Below are 15,318 nucleotides of genomic sequence, written 5' to 3' on the forward strand. Positions count from 1 at the left end.
GGCCACTGGGAGTGCCTGGCACCTACCTCTCAGCTTTGCCCAAGTGAGCCAGACCCAGACCATTTTCCCTACGGAGCCATCCTCTGCATTTCCAGCTCCCAGCTGATAACTGGCTTAGGAACTGAGGCTGCCCCCAGCCTCTGTGCAGGAACTGAGCTAGGAGAAGGGACTCCTTTCTGTGTGAGGGGAGGTCCCCCAGGACCAGAGAAACTCAGTGGGAAGGCTGTATGGGGCTGGACTAGTGGCTGCTCTGGGGTGACAGGGTGACAGGGTGTGGGGCTAGCTGAGATGGAAGGCGGAAGGCAGGGAGGGAGGCAGAAAAACCTGCCCTTCCTGTCAGGTGGGCCTCCCTGCCTGGCTCCCTCCCTCTCTCCCAACACTATTTTAAAAATGTAACCAGAGGCTTCCCTCGTCCCTACCCACCTGCTCCAGACAGGTGCAGGGAATTCACCTGAACACCCCTACAGTAATGGGAGGGGAGGGGGATAGTGGGCCCCCCTCCTGAAGTAGGCCACTTTAGCAACGCAAAGGGCAGGGGAGAGGGGTCTTTCCTGACTCTTAAAAGCAAATGCCTCTTCATTTGAATAGAAACTGATTTAAAATAATCTGATTTTAAATGATATCAAATAGAAAAAAAAAGCCTCTTCATTGTAATTTTCTAGTAAACATTTAAAATAAACTGATTTTTTAAAAAATGATATCAAATAGAAACAACATTTTTAAATGTACAGAATGTGTAGTGTGCAAGACTTAGGTTGTTTTTTTTTTTTTTTAATGGAGTTATACTTAATTTACAATGTTGTGTTACTTTCATGTGTATAGCAAAGTGATTCAGTTTGGGATCCATTTGTCCTGACAGCTTCTCTTAAATTCAGTAGAAACTTCTGGAGCAAAAAGATATATTCATTAGGAAAGAAAAACAGGGAAAGAGAAAGGGAGGCGTGGAGAGGAGAAGTGGAGAAGGAACTGACGCAGAGGGCAGGTGGGGGATGGGATTGCCCAAGGCAAGAAATTTAGTGAAAATTTGCAGGGCTGGGGACTCCCTCTAAATCTACTCCTCCCAGCTCTAGGGATTTCCTCATGCTACTTTCACCTAAATAACTGGACAGTGGGGAAGCATTCGATTTTCTTCAACCCTGTTTAATCCCCAAGATGCTATGGCCTCCACACCACACCTACACACCAAGATCCCCTCCAACATCAAGGCTGTAATAGCTGGCTCCTTATTTAGAGGGGGAATATGCTGGAGATTCTAGAATCCACAGGAATTTTGCTCTGATGCTAATGCCAATTGTACAAAGTTTCAGTATAAAGAGGGCATGAAGGTTTTGTAAAAATTGGGATGAACAAGAAAGGTAAACTGTTCTTATGAAGCACTGGGAGAAAGTACTTAGTAACCTGAGCCGGGGGCTGCCCAGATCAAGGCACCCATGTTCCATTCCACAGATGCTCCTAGAATTTGCAGAGAAATACCACTGTACACTGTACAGGTAAAGTCAGTGTGGAATTGTCTTTGGGTCTTTCCAGTACAAGCCTAATTCTGGCCTTAATTATTACACCTCAGGCAGATGAACTTCTCTTTGTAATGCTCTCATACACAATGAACTCTGGGCTCTCTGCCTTGGAGTCATTTACTTAGAACTTTACTATCAGCATATTTCTAGGTCAGAAGGCATCTCTCTACCATAAATTACTGTCTGATGGAGAGACTCTTTAATTTAGCCTAAGATAGAATAAATAAGAGGGCTAATCTGCTATGATAAAAAATGAACAATTAAGATAGAGCATGCCAAGCCCCATTGTCTAAAAGTTTTGAAACATCCATGCCTCCTCTTCATTCTATTGAGGTAGATCGTTGAGCCTGTTGATCATAGCTGGGCTTGTGACCCCAACTCATGGATCAGAGACTACTAGCCTCTGAGCGAAACCAAGAGAAATCCTCAGAGTTTAAAATCTCAAGTATTTACAGGCACATTCTCAGCATTACATCCCTGGTTTTCTTCAAAGGGCAAAGACAGAGGTATGCAGTCGAGAGAAATAAAACGTTAAAAATGAGGTCTGTGTGGAAACTTATTTCTTGGTTTGGCACCGGGGGAGGTACATGTGCATGTATACGTGGGTATGTGTGAGCACATCTGGGGACACATTCATGAGTGCTTTGGAACGTGCCCCTGAAACTCTCCTCTCTAACACTAACTCTGCAGAAGGACGCAACTCCAGACCCTAGAATTACACAGATAGAAAAGGTCTTTGCCCAGCCACTGCAAATCATAAAGGGGCAAACGTTTCCCCCATTCTTTGTTTATTAATATGTTTCATAATCAAATTCCTGCGGTATCCAGACCCCTTCAGTGCCATGTGTGCATGCTAAGTCACTTTTGTCACGTCTGACTCTGTACTATCCTTGGGATTCTCCAGGCAAGAATACCAGGGTGGGTTGCCATGCCTTTCTCCAAGGGATCTTCACAACCCAGGTATCAAACCCAGGTCTCCTGCATTGCAGGCAGATTCTTTGCCATCTGAGCCAGCAGGGAAGCCCTTTCAGTGCCATGGAACTATCCTTCTCACTCAGCTTAGGCCCCAGCCATGACTGTCTCTTGCTGTCCCTGACCACTTAAATCTGCAGGGGGCTTGCTGGGGACACGTGATGATGACTTGGAAGGAAAGCCATTGCTGAGGTTGTGCGGCCCTTCCCTCCCATTCTCCTTTTCTGAGGCTGAAACCTAGAGAGTGGGCCAGATGTGACAGGAATTTCCCTCCGTTTCTAAGCTCCCTCGTCGACGTGGCTGGGTGCTCTGTTGTCTGCCACAGGAGTGCATTGAGGATGGCAGGAAGACAAGGAGATCAAGGGGAGGCGAGACATGAAGATGCTGGAGACCAACTCCTATCAAATCACACTTTCGCAGAGCGTCTGCCTAGACAAGATGCCCAAAGCAGTTCTCTTCCCATGTAGGAAATGGAAGCCCTAAAAGTATAGTCTACGGCTGGACCTTAAGGCACCCAGAGATCGTCTGACACCTCTGCCAGCCTAAGCTAATGAGTCAGAAACCATCATGTAATACAGTGATGCACAGAGTATTCAAACAGCAGACCTTAAAGGAACTCTAAATATCTGGCCCTCTCGCTTTAAAGAAAAGGAAACTGAGGCCCAGAGATAGAAAACCAGTCTCTTTGGTTTTCTCTGGCCATCGCAGCTATTTCTGTCTTTGCTACCTTTGTGCGTTTGCTGGATATTCCCCTAACAGTCCCCTCCAACTGCAGCCCTCATGGCTTCTTCGGCTGACCACTCGTGATCTTCCCATGGTTTCTTCCTCCAGCAGCACCTTCACTTTTTCTGCTGAGATCTCCTTAAAGAAGTGTATTTGGACAGGATCCTCTCTAAAATCCGAGACAGGTAAGCCTTTGGATTCCAATCTGGTAAACATTGTACAATATCTGTAAACATTGTACAGACCTAGTGACTACTGCCCAAATCCCCCTTAGAAATGAAGGGCATCCTCCCCCAGGCACTGGTGCCCATGATCAGATATCTTCCCTGAGAGCGACCTGAACCAATGGTTGATCAGCACAGAGGTACACAGGCCTATCCCCTCCAGCGCAACTCTGGAGGGCTGTTCCAGTTTCAGAACTTCCTGGGGGGATTGGGCAAGGTCTTTGTTGAGATTCCACTTCCTCTTCTGCCCAATCCAGCTTCAATCCTGTTCCTCTCACTGGTGCTGATTCCAAGAGCGCTCCCTATTAAACCTCCCTGCACACTCATTTCCCCTCAAGTTGGCTCCCAGGGAATCCAACCTGCAAGAGGCACCATCATCATGATGTAGGTGAGAGGGAGTAACTTCAGAACCTCGTCCTCCCCGTGACAGCCTCAAGCCACTTCAGCCAGCCTCTTACCCATAGGTATTCCTCAAGCTTCAGGGAACAGGCATCAACCTCAGGACATGGTCGCTAGTAAGCCCCAGTCACCAGACCTGGAGAGAGTGGCTGGGAGGGTCCTCCCTTCCCCCATGGCCCGGGAAGGGGGAGCTCCATGACTTTGACAACTCTGCCCTCAAGACCAAATGTCTAGTCCTTGCCCATATCCATCCACACACTCCCTGAGGTAAGCACTGGCTAAAGCCTGCAAAACTGTCTTCAAAAATCTCTTTCTCCAGGTCTGTATCTTGGAAAAAAGGGTAATTGGTACCTCTTGTCTTGGGACCTCAGTTGAAACTGAACTACAGAAAGTCCCATTTTAACACCTGGTTACAGACCTCACTTTATTTTTAACAGACCAAACCCACACTCCAGCAGTCAGGAGGGTGCCTGTCACCCCTGTTCTGTATCCTTCTTAATTGTCCAGGCTCCAGGGTAGTCCTGTTCAGGGTCCAGTATCATCATTTTTAGGGACATTAGCACTTTTACTTCTGCTTGTGCCCTTTTCTCTCTAAGGTGGGGCTGGTATGTCCTTTCTATGGACCATTCTTCCCACCTGTGGATGATTTTACCACCTTGCAATGGCACCTACCAGCCTGGCAGACGGGTCAATCTAAGTGGGGCTTCTCAGGGGCCTAGCTTTTTTATTAATGCATGGCTGGGACTCTGGCTTTCCTACTTCTTCACTCACTCTTTGCAATGTCTCACCCTCCATCACCAAACTCGTACAACACTCATTGTTTAGATTCTGGTTTTTCTCTCAATTCTTACATTTAAAAATTTTAAGAATATATACATTGTATATATCAATTTTAAAACAGTTTAGGGGAGAAAACGGGAATCATTACCACATTAAATGATTCTTACTGGTTTCAGAAGTCTTAAAAAGGGAGTAAATGTGTGTCATTATCTGGAAATGTGGGGTATACACAGATTGTCTCCTTCTGGAGGGAAGGGAACCTCTGCCTCTTCTTCTTCTTCCATCAAGTTGATGTCTTAAAGCCGGATGCATGGTAGCCATGGGCCAATGACTCCTTCACTGATAGTTGAAGGACAGCATCATGGCCAGACAAGACCATTCATGAGCAAAAACCTCATCCCTAGACCTAAAAATGGAAGCCATTAGTCTCGAAAGTCATTGATTATCCAGGTTGAAGTATAGGGGAAGCTGGGGTTCTTGATTATATTTTTTCAGATTTTTTTTTTTTTTTTTTTTACCATGCTATACAGCATATGGGAATCTTAGTTCTCTGACCAGAGAGCAAACTCACACCCCCTGCACTGGAAGCACAGAGTTTTGACCACTGGGCTGTCAGGGAAGTCGCAAGGCTGTGCTTCTTTAAAACTGGATCCTTCTTATCAAAAAGCACTTATCAATCCAAAAAAAAACTTGATCCTTTCCTCAATAAAAATTACAGAACTCTTTGAAAGATGACAAATTCTGGATTAGGGGTGTCAAGAAACACAACATTTAATAGTATATACAGCATATATCTATGTGAACCATCCCACAGCTTTGGCCTGAATCCAGATGCAGGGGATGGAGGGTATGGTTTACTGGTGCTGAAGTTCAGTGACGGGAAGTGTGAGAATAGATTTTGTGAAGTCACAACTTAAGAGCTGGTTTCTTTCGGAGGGAGTAACGTGCAAGTGTTCCTTGTTATTTCAAGTGTTATTTCCATAGGGAAGGAGTCGTGGCCTCTGTGATGGCCCTTCCTCCCATCTCTGCTCCCGAGTCTGCGGGCTCTCCCACCCCTAAAACAACTAAATGTCCAGACAAGGGCCCGATGGGTCGTCCTTGAGATAACATACCTGGCAGCACCAGGACTCATGCAGGGACTTGCATGAGTCTGACAGCCTCTCTTACCTCACTCTAGTTTCAGCCCTGATGTGTGATAATGCGCTGAAAGTCATAAAATACAAAAGAAACAGCCCTGCGTTCCAATATCTCTTCTTCTGGGAAGAGATATTCCAACATAACTTCCAACCACATCCTGGACCATACTGTTGCTTTAACAGATTACTGAGGTCTTCTTTCTGCCATCTGCACACAGCATCCCAGGGGCCAGCTAACTACCAAGGTTGTAACTGAACTCCTTTTCTCTATCTCATCCTCCTTAGGGCTGTGCTCCATAGAGGAGAGGAAGCCAGAGACCCGGCCTTGGAACGTGTTGAAACACGATGGGTGTTTCCCTGCTGCTGCAGCCTTTGTCACCAAGCAGTTCAGTCTGGAGTAAGGGGACGGTGGCACGATTTGTTGGGAGCTGGGCAGCTTGCTCCCATTTTAAGCAGCTTGGGCGCTCTGCCCTCTGCTGCCCTCTGTGGCCAAAACTTCAAGGTCTCTAGAGACACTGAATCTGGGGCTCACTCGCTCTCTCTCCCCGCCATCATCTCATGAAGCTTTTCTCCTTTAGTTCTCCATAGGCTTTAAAAGTAAAATGGGACACTCTAGCCACAAGCCTGCATCTGGTTTATACTCTCAGCTCCTTCCTGCAAAAGTTGTTGAACTGAATCCTGGAAGAAATCTTAAGAGGTCATTGGGTCCCCCAGCTCTGCTTTAAGCAAGACTGGCTGCAACCCTTCTGGGAATTATATAGGCTTTGGCAAATCTCATACTGCCAAAATCCTAGGTTCTTCAATGTTACTCACTGGGATTTCCACAAAATCTGCATAATTGTTTATCTTAGTTTGGGACCTTTCACTTAGAGGGCAAAAATCCTGATTAGAAAGATGGGCAGGCTGGCCATGAGAAAGATCTGTTAATATGGTTGGTGTGTTCTTGTCTGATGCTTTACCTTTCTTCTTTTTTTTTTTTTTTTGTTTGTTTGTTTGTTTTTTAACACAAGTTAATTTCCTAAGCTCAACCTTGTTGAAATGTTCTCTTTGGGTTGGAGGTGTCACTTTGCTACCGGCAAGCACAACTGAGGACTTAGATATTTCTCCTTGCTCTGGGAATGCAAGGCTTTGGGCATCTGAAAGTCGTCAAGTACCTGTTTCTTTTCCCACTCCAGTCCCAAGTGAGGTGAGTAAGCTTACTGCTAACTAATGGAGAACTGTGTCTCACCAATCCTTTGGCTGGAGAAGTCCAATATGAAATTAACTCGTTCCTAAAACCCATCGAAGAATTGATGCTTTTGAACTGTGGTGTTGGAGAAGACTCTTGAGAGTCCCTTGAACTGCAAGGAGATCCAGCCAGTCCATCCTAAAGGAGATCAGTCCTGGGTGTTCATTGGAAGGACTGATGCTGAAACTGAAACTCCGGTATTTTGGCCACCTGATGCGAAGAGCTGACTCATTTGAAAAGACCCCGTTGTTGGGAATGATTGAAGGCAGGAGGAGAAGGCGACGACAGAGGATGAGATGGTTTGATGGCATCACCAACTCAATGGACATAAGTGGGTAAACTCCGGGAGCTGGTGATGGACAGGGAGGCCTGGCGTGCTGCAGTTCATGGGGTCGCAAAGAGTCGGAGACGACTGAGGGACTGGACTGAACTGAACACCCACCAACACCAAGAAAATGTTCCCTAGAGGGATTTGCAGTTTTTTGTTTGAATTTCCCAACTGTCGGGCCTATTTGATTTCAAAGTCTGTGTGCACAGTGCTCAGCGACCCTAGGAAAATGAGGAAATATGTCTGCTTCCCCAGTTCTCTGCTGGTTTTTTCACCTATTCCTATTCTGCTTGCCAGTGCCTTCCAAAAGCTCCTGAAAGGAACTCCCACCCCTCTTGCAGGTTGCCAGGGGGAAACACGTTTATTTTGTATTTTGGTGGTGACACAAACTTATACCAAACAAACTCTTCTTATGTATCTTATTTCTTGACATTTCCTTTTGTATTATGTTTTAAAAAGCATAAACACCCCCTTGACCATTTTAAGCATACAATTCAGTATTGTTAATACATTCACATTGTTCATCGTCTAGAACTTTTTCATCCTGCAAAACTAAACCTCTATGCATATTAAACATGAATCCCTCATACCACCCCCTTCTGGTTTGTTTCTTCTATGAATCTGACTAGTTTAGAAACTTCAAAAGTGGAATCACACAGCATTTGCCTTTTTGTGACTAGCTTATTTCACTTAGCCTAACAGTACTGAAGATGCCTTATGCAGATGGTTTTTGTATAAAATGTGGGGAAGCTAAGGGGGAAAAAGGAAGAGCAAGGCTTAGGGTCCCAGGGTGGACCAGTTCCGCCACCCTTGCTTTCTCTTCAACTCACACCTGTGAAACCCGTGCGCCCTTCTCAAATGAGCTTCAAAGATTAAAATCCTCCCGGTCCCTTCCAGAAACATCCCTGCTGGCTCGCCGCCATGTAGGTAGGGAATAGGGTGGGATTCTTGGGAGAGCAGTCAGCGGCAGCACAGAGCACGGGATCTCCAGCGGGCGCAGGTCCCCGGCAGCGCCGCAAGAGCAGCTGGAAAACCTTGGGCTCTGACGGCCCCTGGACCTCTGATCTCCCTACACCTGCAGTCTTTTCGTTACCAACTGGACCGCGGAGATACAATGAGCAGCCCTGAAATTATGCGATTTCAGGACAAGCTGTCAACTCTTATCCCGAGATCACGCTGTAAAGCCAGACTGCTTCTCCGATTCTGAACTGGCCGGGACCCGCGCGGCGGTGGCCAGGAGTTGGGAGCTGGGCGCGGCAAGCCAGACCGCCCTTAGGACCTTCGATCAGGTATCCCCTCCAGCTCGGCGCAACCCCGCAGGCAACTGACGTGCCAGGTGAAGGAAGAAGAGAAGAGCAGAGGCAGCAATAACTCCATTTCACTGCACTGTTTCCCCGGATCCGACAGGCAAAGTGATCGGTCTCCCTGCCTCTCTCTTTTGGGACTGCTAAGCTAGCTGCGTTCTGCCGGAAAAACACATCGCCCAGTCCGAGTGCGCGGCGTTTGGGGACATCTGAATTATCCCCCACCCCAGGCCCGATGTGACAGGCAGCGGGGCGAGGGACGCGGGAGCGCGGCAACGCCGAGCGACTCCACGAAGCGCGGCACCCTGGGCGCTCGCGGTTGAGCCCGGGTCCCAAGGACAGGGCAGAGGTGGGAGGACCCCGGCTTACGGGGGCACAGCCGCTCCTGCAAGTATCCCCCCGAAACCCAGTCTTCGCTGCTGCTCAGCCCCACCAAGGTGCGCCTCCTCGGTGCGGGGTCCCACCTACCTCCCGCCACCCCGCCGACCTCATAAACAACTTCGCAAACCGCAGAGGGCGGAGGCGGGGCGGGCGGGCCGCCGCCGAGCCGAGCGCGGGGGCAGCGGGGCGGGCCGGGGTCAGGGCACAGGCTGCGGCCGCGCCGCCCGATTGGCCGGGACGCCGTGGGCTGCCCCGGCGCGCGGCGCGGGCGGGGCGGGACGGGGCGGGCGGGGGCGGGGCCTGCTTGCCTGCGCGTGCCCGCCCCCCGCCCGCTGCGCCCGCGCCCCTCGCGCCCTCCCCACCCCCGCCGGCCGCCGGAGTTTTTAAAGTGGGCTGACCGCCCCGCGAGCCGGACATTCGGGAGCGGCCCGACGCACGGCTCCGGCGCCCGCCGCCTCCCGCCCCAGCTTTCCTGAGGCGGCCGTACAATCCTCGGCAGTGTCCTGAGACTGTATGGTCATCTCAGCCTCCGCGTCTGCCCGGCTCCGGACTCTGCCAACTCCCGTCGTTTTCAAGCCACTTCTTTTTTTTTGAAAACCCAGAAAAGCGACTCCTGACTCCTTTTCGAAGGAAAAAGAAACTTCAGCCCCCTGCTCGCTGCCCCCCGCCGCCCACTTTTTTTTTTTTTTTTTTTTTGGCGTTTGACAGCGTCCTTCCACTCCTTTCCCGACCCCGCCTCCCGGCGCAGGTTCCTCCCCGTCACCTTTCTCCACCCCCTCCCCCGCACCAAGCCTGCCGCCCGCAACTTCCACCTGACCGTGCGGACGCTCGGGACCTGCGAGCACCTGGCACCTTTCACACCGGCGTGGGCCTCGAGGAGTGGGCTAGGGCCACAGCGAAAGTAGCGGCTGCAGCCCCCGCCGGCCCTGGAGCTCAGGTACTCGGAGCCTCATAGGGCCCCAGCGACAATGACAGCTGACAAGGAAAAGAAAAGGTAAGCAGGCGTCCGAGCCGGCAGGGGAGTTGGTCCGGGGTTGGGGTGGCGGGGCTCCCCGCGGGACCGCCGCTGGGAGAGGAGCGCCGAGGGGACTTTGAGGACCCAGGGATCGATTTGGAAGGTTTGGCAGGGGAGCGCAAGTGTCCAGTCTGGGGACACGCCGCTCGGGCTTCGCGGTCGAGAGTTCTGTGGCCCGAAGGAGTCGGGAATCTGCGCCGGGAATCTGACAACGAGGCCAGGAAATGGCCCTAGAGGTCGGAGGTGCTCCCGAGGTACCTTCCAAAATCCATCCCCCTCCAAACCCCGCGCCAAACTCACGCGACCCGTGTGTTGAAACGTTTCTTGGTTGACTCGCTCAAGTCAACTTTTCGACTTTCTCACGGCCCACTTGAGGGACAGCATCCACTCTTTTCCTCGGGACCCGTGGGGTCCTTCTAAATGAGCTCTGCCTGCGCTGCCTCCCGGAACTGGCAAGGGGCCGGAGGCAGAACGCGGCGCTGGCACGGGCCCCGGCAGAGCGGCCAGGGCGCAGCGAAGGGACCCACTCCAGGGCTCCAGACCCCACGGAAGCTGGGAAAAGTCCCTTTCCTGATCCCGCACCTTGCCTTGGCGGGGGAATGGGTAGTGGGCCCAGCTGCCTCTCGGAAGCAGCCGTCTTCGTGCGTGGGGAGGGGATGGCGACACCGGGCACCCGCGGCAGGTCCCCATGTCTCTCCCAAGAGGACAGAGAAGGGCAGCCACGACCTGCCAGCCTGCCCTCGCCAGCCTCTCGGCACTGGGTGAGAGGCAACGCGGGCCAACTCTCTCTGCCCTCCTGCCCTCTCCCGGCGAGGGTGAGAGCGCGCGGCGTGGCGCGCAGACGTGGGAACCACCTTGCCTCCTGCAGTCGAGCGCGGCTTGCAGCCTGGCTCCCCTCTCCTCTCAACCTCCACTCATGCCGCCCCAGCGGGCTGGAGCTCTCGGCCGGGTATTCGACGGTGGCTGGCGGGGCTGGGGTGCGGGGAACTGTGATCGAATGCGTGCTGGGCCGGCTGAAGGACCTGAGCCTCCGGAGATCAACTGCTGGGGGGCTGTGCGGTGGTTCGGAGATGAGGAACCCAGCCGCGATGGGCAGGCGTGACCGGCCTCGAACCCGGGAGCCCGAAGAGCTCAGTGCTTGGGTCGATTTACTCGTGTTCCGACTTCGGGACCGGAGCCAGAAACCATGTATCCTCTGGTCGAAAGCGGCCGTTCCCACCTCGGGGCACCGATAAGGGTTTGATAAACGGGAGCAAATCGCGCCCTTTCTGGCAGAGCGCCCGGGCCCTTCGCTCCCGGATTGCCGGGGTGGAGGGGAGAAGGGGAGGAGATTGAGTCTTAACTGCGCGTTTACGGCCGCAGCTGCCCCTCCCGCGTCACTGCGGCGGCCCCCTGGCCTGAGATGGCTAAGGGAGTCTAGCTCCGGCCGATCTGGGCCCCGGAGACCGCAGCGGGCGCGCGCCCCCGGAGGCCTCGGAGCAGCCCTGGAGTCTTCTGTCTTTGAAAGGCAGCGAAGCAGGGAAGGGACTTTAAGGTTCCAAGCATTTTGTAAGCCCAGTATAGCCTGCCAATAACAATGATTGAACAGTCAAAAAACAAAGTTATAGTCAGCTCCTCTGCGCGCACGCTGGGCTCCGGAGCCGGTGAGGGAACTTATTGTACACTTTACAACTGTGATGCCTATCGGCGAATGTTGCAATCGTGGAGGTGGGGCCTGACGGTAGTCTTGACACATGTGTGAAGCGTCAGTTTCTCCCGCGCGGCTGTGCGCGGGTTCTGTGCTGTTACATATGTTAATCGTTTCAGGAAACTTGGGAGCACTGGAGAAGTTATTTCGACATACCTGACTGTAGTGCCTCTTTTGCTAGGGATAGAGGGAGCCAGAATCGGAGCTGGAAGAAAGTTGGGTAATCAGGCTCTGAATTATTCGCGAGAGCCGCAGGTTTAAGAACCACTGTGGGGATTGCCTGTGAGATGTCTAGGAGGCCAGAGCCGGTGGCCCTAACTGTCTGCTTTGCGACAGGGCAAACATTTGTGTCTCTCACCATCCGGAGTCCCGTGAGAGGCTGTCCAATTCATGTTGGGCTAAGTGTTTTGAGATATATTTACTTTTCTAGCCTGGCTCTGTTTGCTGGGGGCAGGCTCCTTGAAGGACCAAGGTATAATTAAAATACGTGAACCAGTGCATTAAAAGTTGGTGTGTCATGTAAGTGGTGATCCTTAGCTTTGCCGGAGTGCTTCACAAGTTCTGTATGAGGCTTTCAGGTTAGGATTCTGTGTATAGATTCTCAAGATGCTTTTCTTCTGGTTCAGCAGAGTCTTTTCTTCCCCCAGATTCAAGATGCACGGAACATTCGCAGTGTTCTAACAATAGTCGTTCAAGAAGTGGGCAGGATTGTTTTGTTCCAGAACATTCATGCGTCGATGGAGACGTTAATGTTTAATAATAAAGAGTTTACTTTCTAAACTTTTGGCTGGCCTTGACAGGGTTTCAAAGTGTGCTTTTTTTAGTGGTAGTGGGCATCCCTCTGATATCAGAGATGGCTGGAACCCGAAACTTGCTAAGGGCGCTGCACTCGCTTTCTGCACTCACCTGTCAGGAGTGAAGTGAAGGTCCCTTTAATCAGGATTCCTGGGTGTGAAGAACTAGAAACTGTCTAAGCTACTCACTTCCTGATCAGACAATTTTTGAGTCCCTTCCCTGAAAGACAAAATAGTCTGGAAGTTCTTAGGTACATGGGGATTGGAGAGTGGTTTGGATAAATGTAAATCAGATCCTTGGATGCTCAGGGATCAAAATCTATTCCCAAAGCTAGACAGCTCAGAGCTCCTTCCCTGAAGGCTTCTATTGCTTAGTGTAGGGCCTCCGTGGAAAGAGGATCAGAAATCTCCTCTCCTGCCCCTGGATGTAGTTGTCCCTCTGCTAAAGTAAAATCAAAGTCCACCTCTTATTCAAATCTAAGGCAGTTTTTCTCAATGTAAATATATTTTCTATAAACATTCCTTTAACATCTGATCTCTCTTTCCAATTACATTACTAGGTAATAAGAAATTGATGTAACACAGTATAGGTTCAGGTGAATAAAATTTAACTCACACAGCTTTTGTGAAGTTCAAAAGAATGCTGTGACTACAGGTTTTTTCAATATTGCTTATGGGACTCTTACAGTTTTATGCAAGGACTATTCCCTAGTGGAGAAGATTTCTTTGTGAAGTCGAGAACTACCTGTCAGTGGAGACATCCAAGAGGGTACTAGGTTGATTCCTGTACTGAATAAGCTGGCAGTTTCACTAGGAGTGAAAACCATGAGATAAAACTGTTTAATTCACTTCAAATGTATATCAGTCATTCTTTCTCTCTCTCTGTCTGTGTGTGTGTGTGTGTAGGGTGATCCTCAATGTTCTAGGAATCTATTCTGTAAAATGTTTACAAATAGAACAGAACCAATTAGATAATTCTTAGTACTCCAGGATTTTAGCCCAATACATTTGACAATATTTGCTGTCATTAATTATCTTAAGATTTAGGCTTTTCCACTTCTCAGGAAATCTCTCCAGTACTACTGGTAGTACTGGTTCCCCCCACCCCCCTGCCCCCTCAGTTCTGGCCCATACCAACATGACTTTTTGTTTTAGCCTGATGAATCTTCCCTTTTGTGCTTGGTACTGACCTTCATTTATAGTTCATAGCAGGTAAGGCTTTTGCCAATATTGTGAAGTTGGCAGTGTTTGCCCCCAGGATTCCCAGTACCCTTTATCCTCACTCTCCCAGTACTAATGTCTAGTGTCTTGATGAAAATTAGCTCTGTTGTTCATACCATGATATAAACCAATATGAAAGCGAATGTGTATGGAACACCTCCTCCCTCTCTGGATAAAATGTTGAGGAGACGTTAAGGAATAAGGGATTTGGTCTTGGTCTTCAAGTTATGTAGTTTGTTTAGGGGGAGGGAAGGACACACAAGGAAGCTTACCTAAAAATATAGGCAGCTGGCAGTTTACTTGTCACTTTTCTATCGAGGTCAAATCTTTTGAAGCAAAAGAAGTTCTTAATCACATATAAGCATAATTATTGAAAAGTACAGTGTGTTTGGGAGTGGCAGAATGGGTTCCTAGTTTCCCCTGGAATCACACAGTAGAGGCCCTGATTCCAGCATAAAGACTGGCTCTGAGTGAAGGTCAGACACAGATAGTGTCAGGAGTGATGAGAAGTAGAGGGTTCAAGAGTATCCCTGGGGTGTTCTCCGACACCATAGACAGAAGGGCCCCCAGAATTGAATGTTTGCTATTTTTTGCACACTCTCTTTGGTGAGGGGCATGAAGGGAGGCACCTAGTAGGGGTCTGGGAGTGATGGGGTGGAGATTCTGGTCCCATTAAGGGTGATCGTGGAGACAGCCAAGACTCTAGGAAGACCCAGAAGGGAGAGGGAACTTCTTAATCTGGGCTTTGTGAGTGGTCTTCAGAGGGTGGTCTGTGAGTCTCTGAATGGCTGCTAGTGTTAGGGATATAAGTATTATTCCCCCCAGGGGAAGTCAGTTCAGCACTGATAGCCTTTCATAAGTTCTGTGATCTGGAGAAGGTGAGCCCTTGCTCTTGGATGTCTGATTTGGTGATTGCCCTACCTTTCAGGGTCTTACTGTTCAGGTCTCAGAGAGGTCCACATTTCACCACCAGTGTTTCTCCCTCCCTTGGAGATGGGGGAGGAGGTTGGCGTGTGCATCTAGTTAAAATCCTGTAGTGTGACTTAACCTTACCTGTACCCACCTGTCTGTCAACCCACACATCTGCCCTTGGTAATGGGGGGATGGGAAGCCCAGTGCCCTGCACAGGCTTAGTTCTCATGTGGTTCATTTTGTTACTGCTTCTTAAAATGGCCATGAAATTTTATCTTCACATTTTCCACCATCCTCAAACAGTTATTGGAGGTCTTTTTACATACTATGAATCTGTGTGTCCTTAATATTAATTATATCTGCATTAGGACAAAACAAACAAAAAACCCTCAGTCTTGTTTATGTAGGTACCATCCTCAGAATTTTCCATGCATGAGCTCTTTTAATCCTCATAACCACCCATAAGATAAGCCCTGTTATTATCCCCACTTCCCTGATGGGAAAGCTGAAGCAGAGAAAAGCGAGATGCCAAAGGTCAAATAGGTAGTATGGCCTATGGTCAAGGCTCCGATTCAAATGGGGCAAAATGCCTTCGGAGCCTTTACTCTTAACCAGTGATCCACACCACCTTACCTCACCTAAGATGTCTATAAATACCATTCCGGACCTGTGGCAAGTAGTCTATAAACGATAACTGCTT

The 15,318-nt window shown here is 49.8% G+C and overlaps 1 protein-coding gene across 1 annotated transcript in view; it reads left to right on the forward strand.

Moving 5' to 3' along the window:
* Positions 1-9,390: 9,390 nt before the first annotated feature.
* EPAS1 (endothelial PAS domain protein 1) overlaps positions 9,391-15,318 on the forward strand; it is a 91,806-nt gene continuing 85,878 nt past the window's right edge. Inside the window, exon 1 of the mRNA XM_070477681.1 lies at positions 9,391-9,983. Coding sequence (XP_070333782.1) covers positions 9,958-9,983 — 26 coding nt within the window. The 5' untranslated portion in view covers positions 9,391-9,957. The remainder of the gene's footprint in view (positions 9,984-15,318) is intronic.

This window comes from Odocoileus virginianus, chromosome 2 (genome assembly GCF_023699985.2).
Source record: "Odocoileus virginianus isolate 20LAN1187 ecotype Illinois chromosome 2, Ovbor_1.2, whole genome shotgun sequence".
NCBI lineage: Eukaryota > Metazoa > Chordata > Mammalia > Artiodactyla > Cervidae > Odocoileus > Odocoileus virginianus.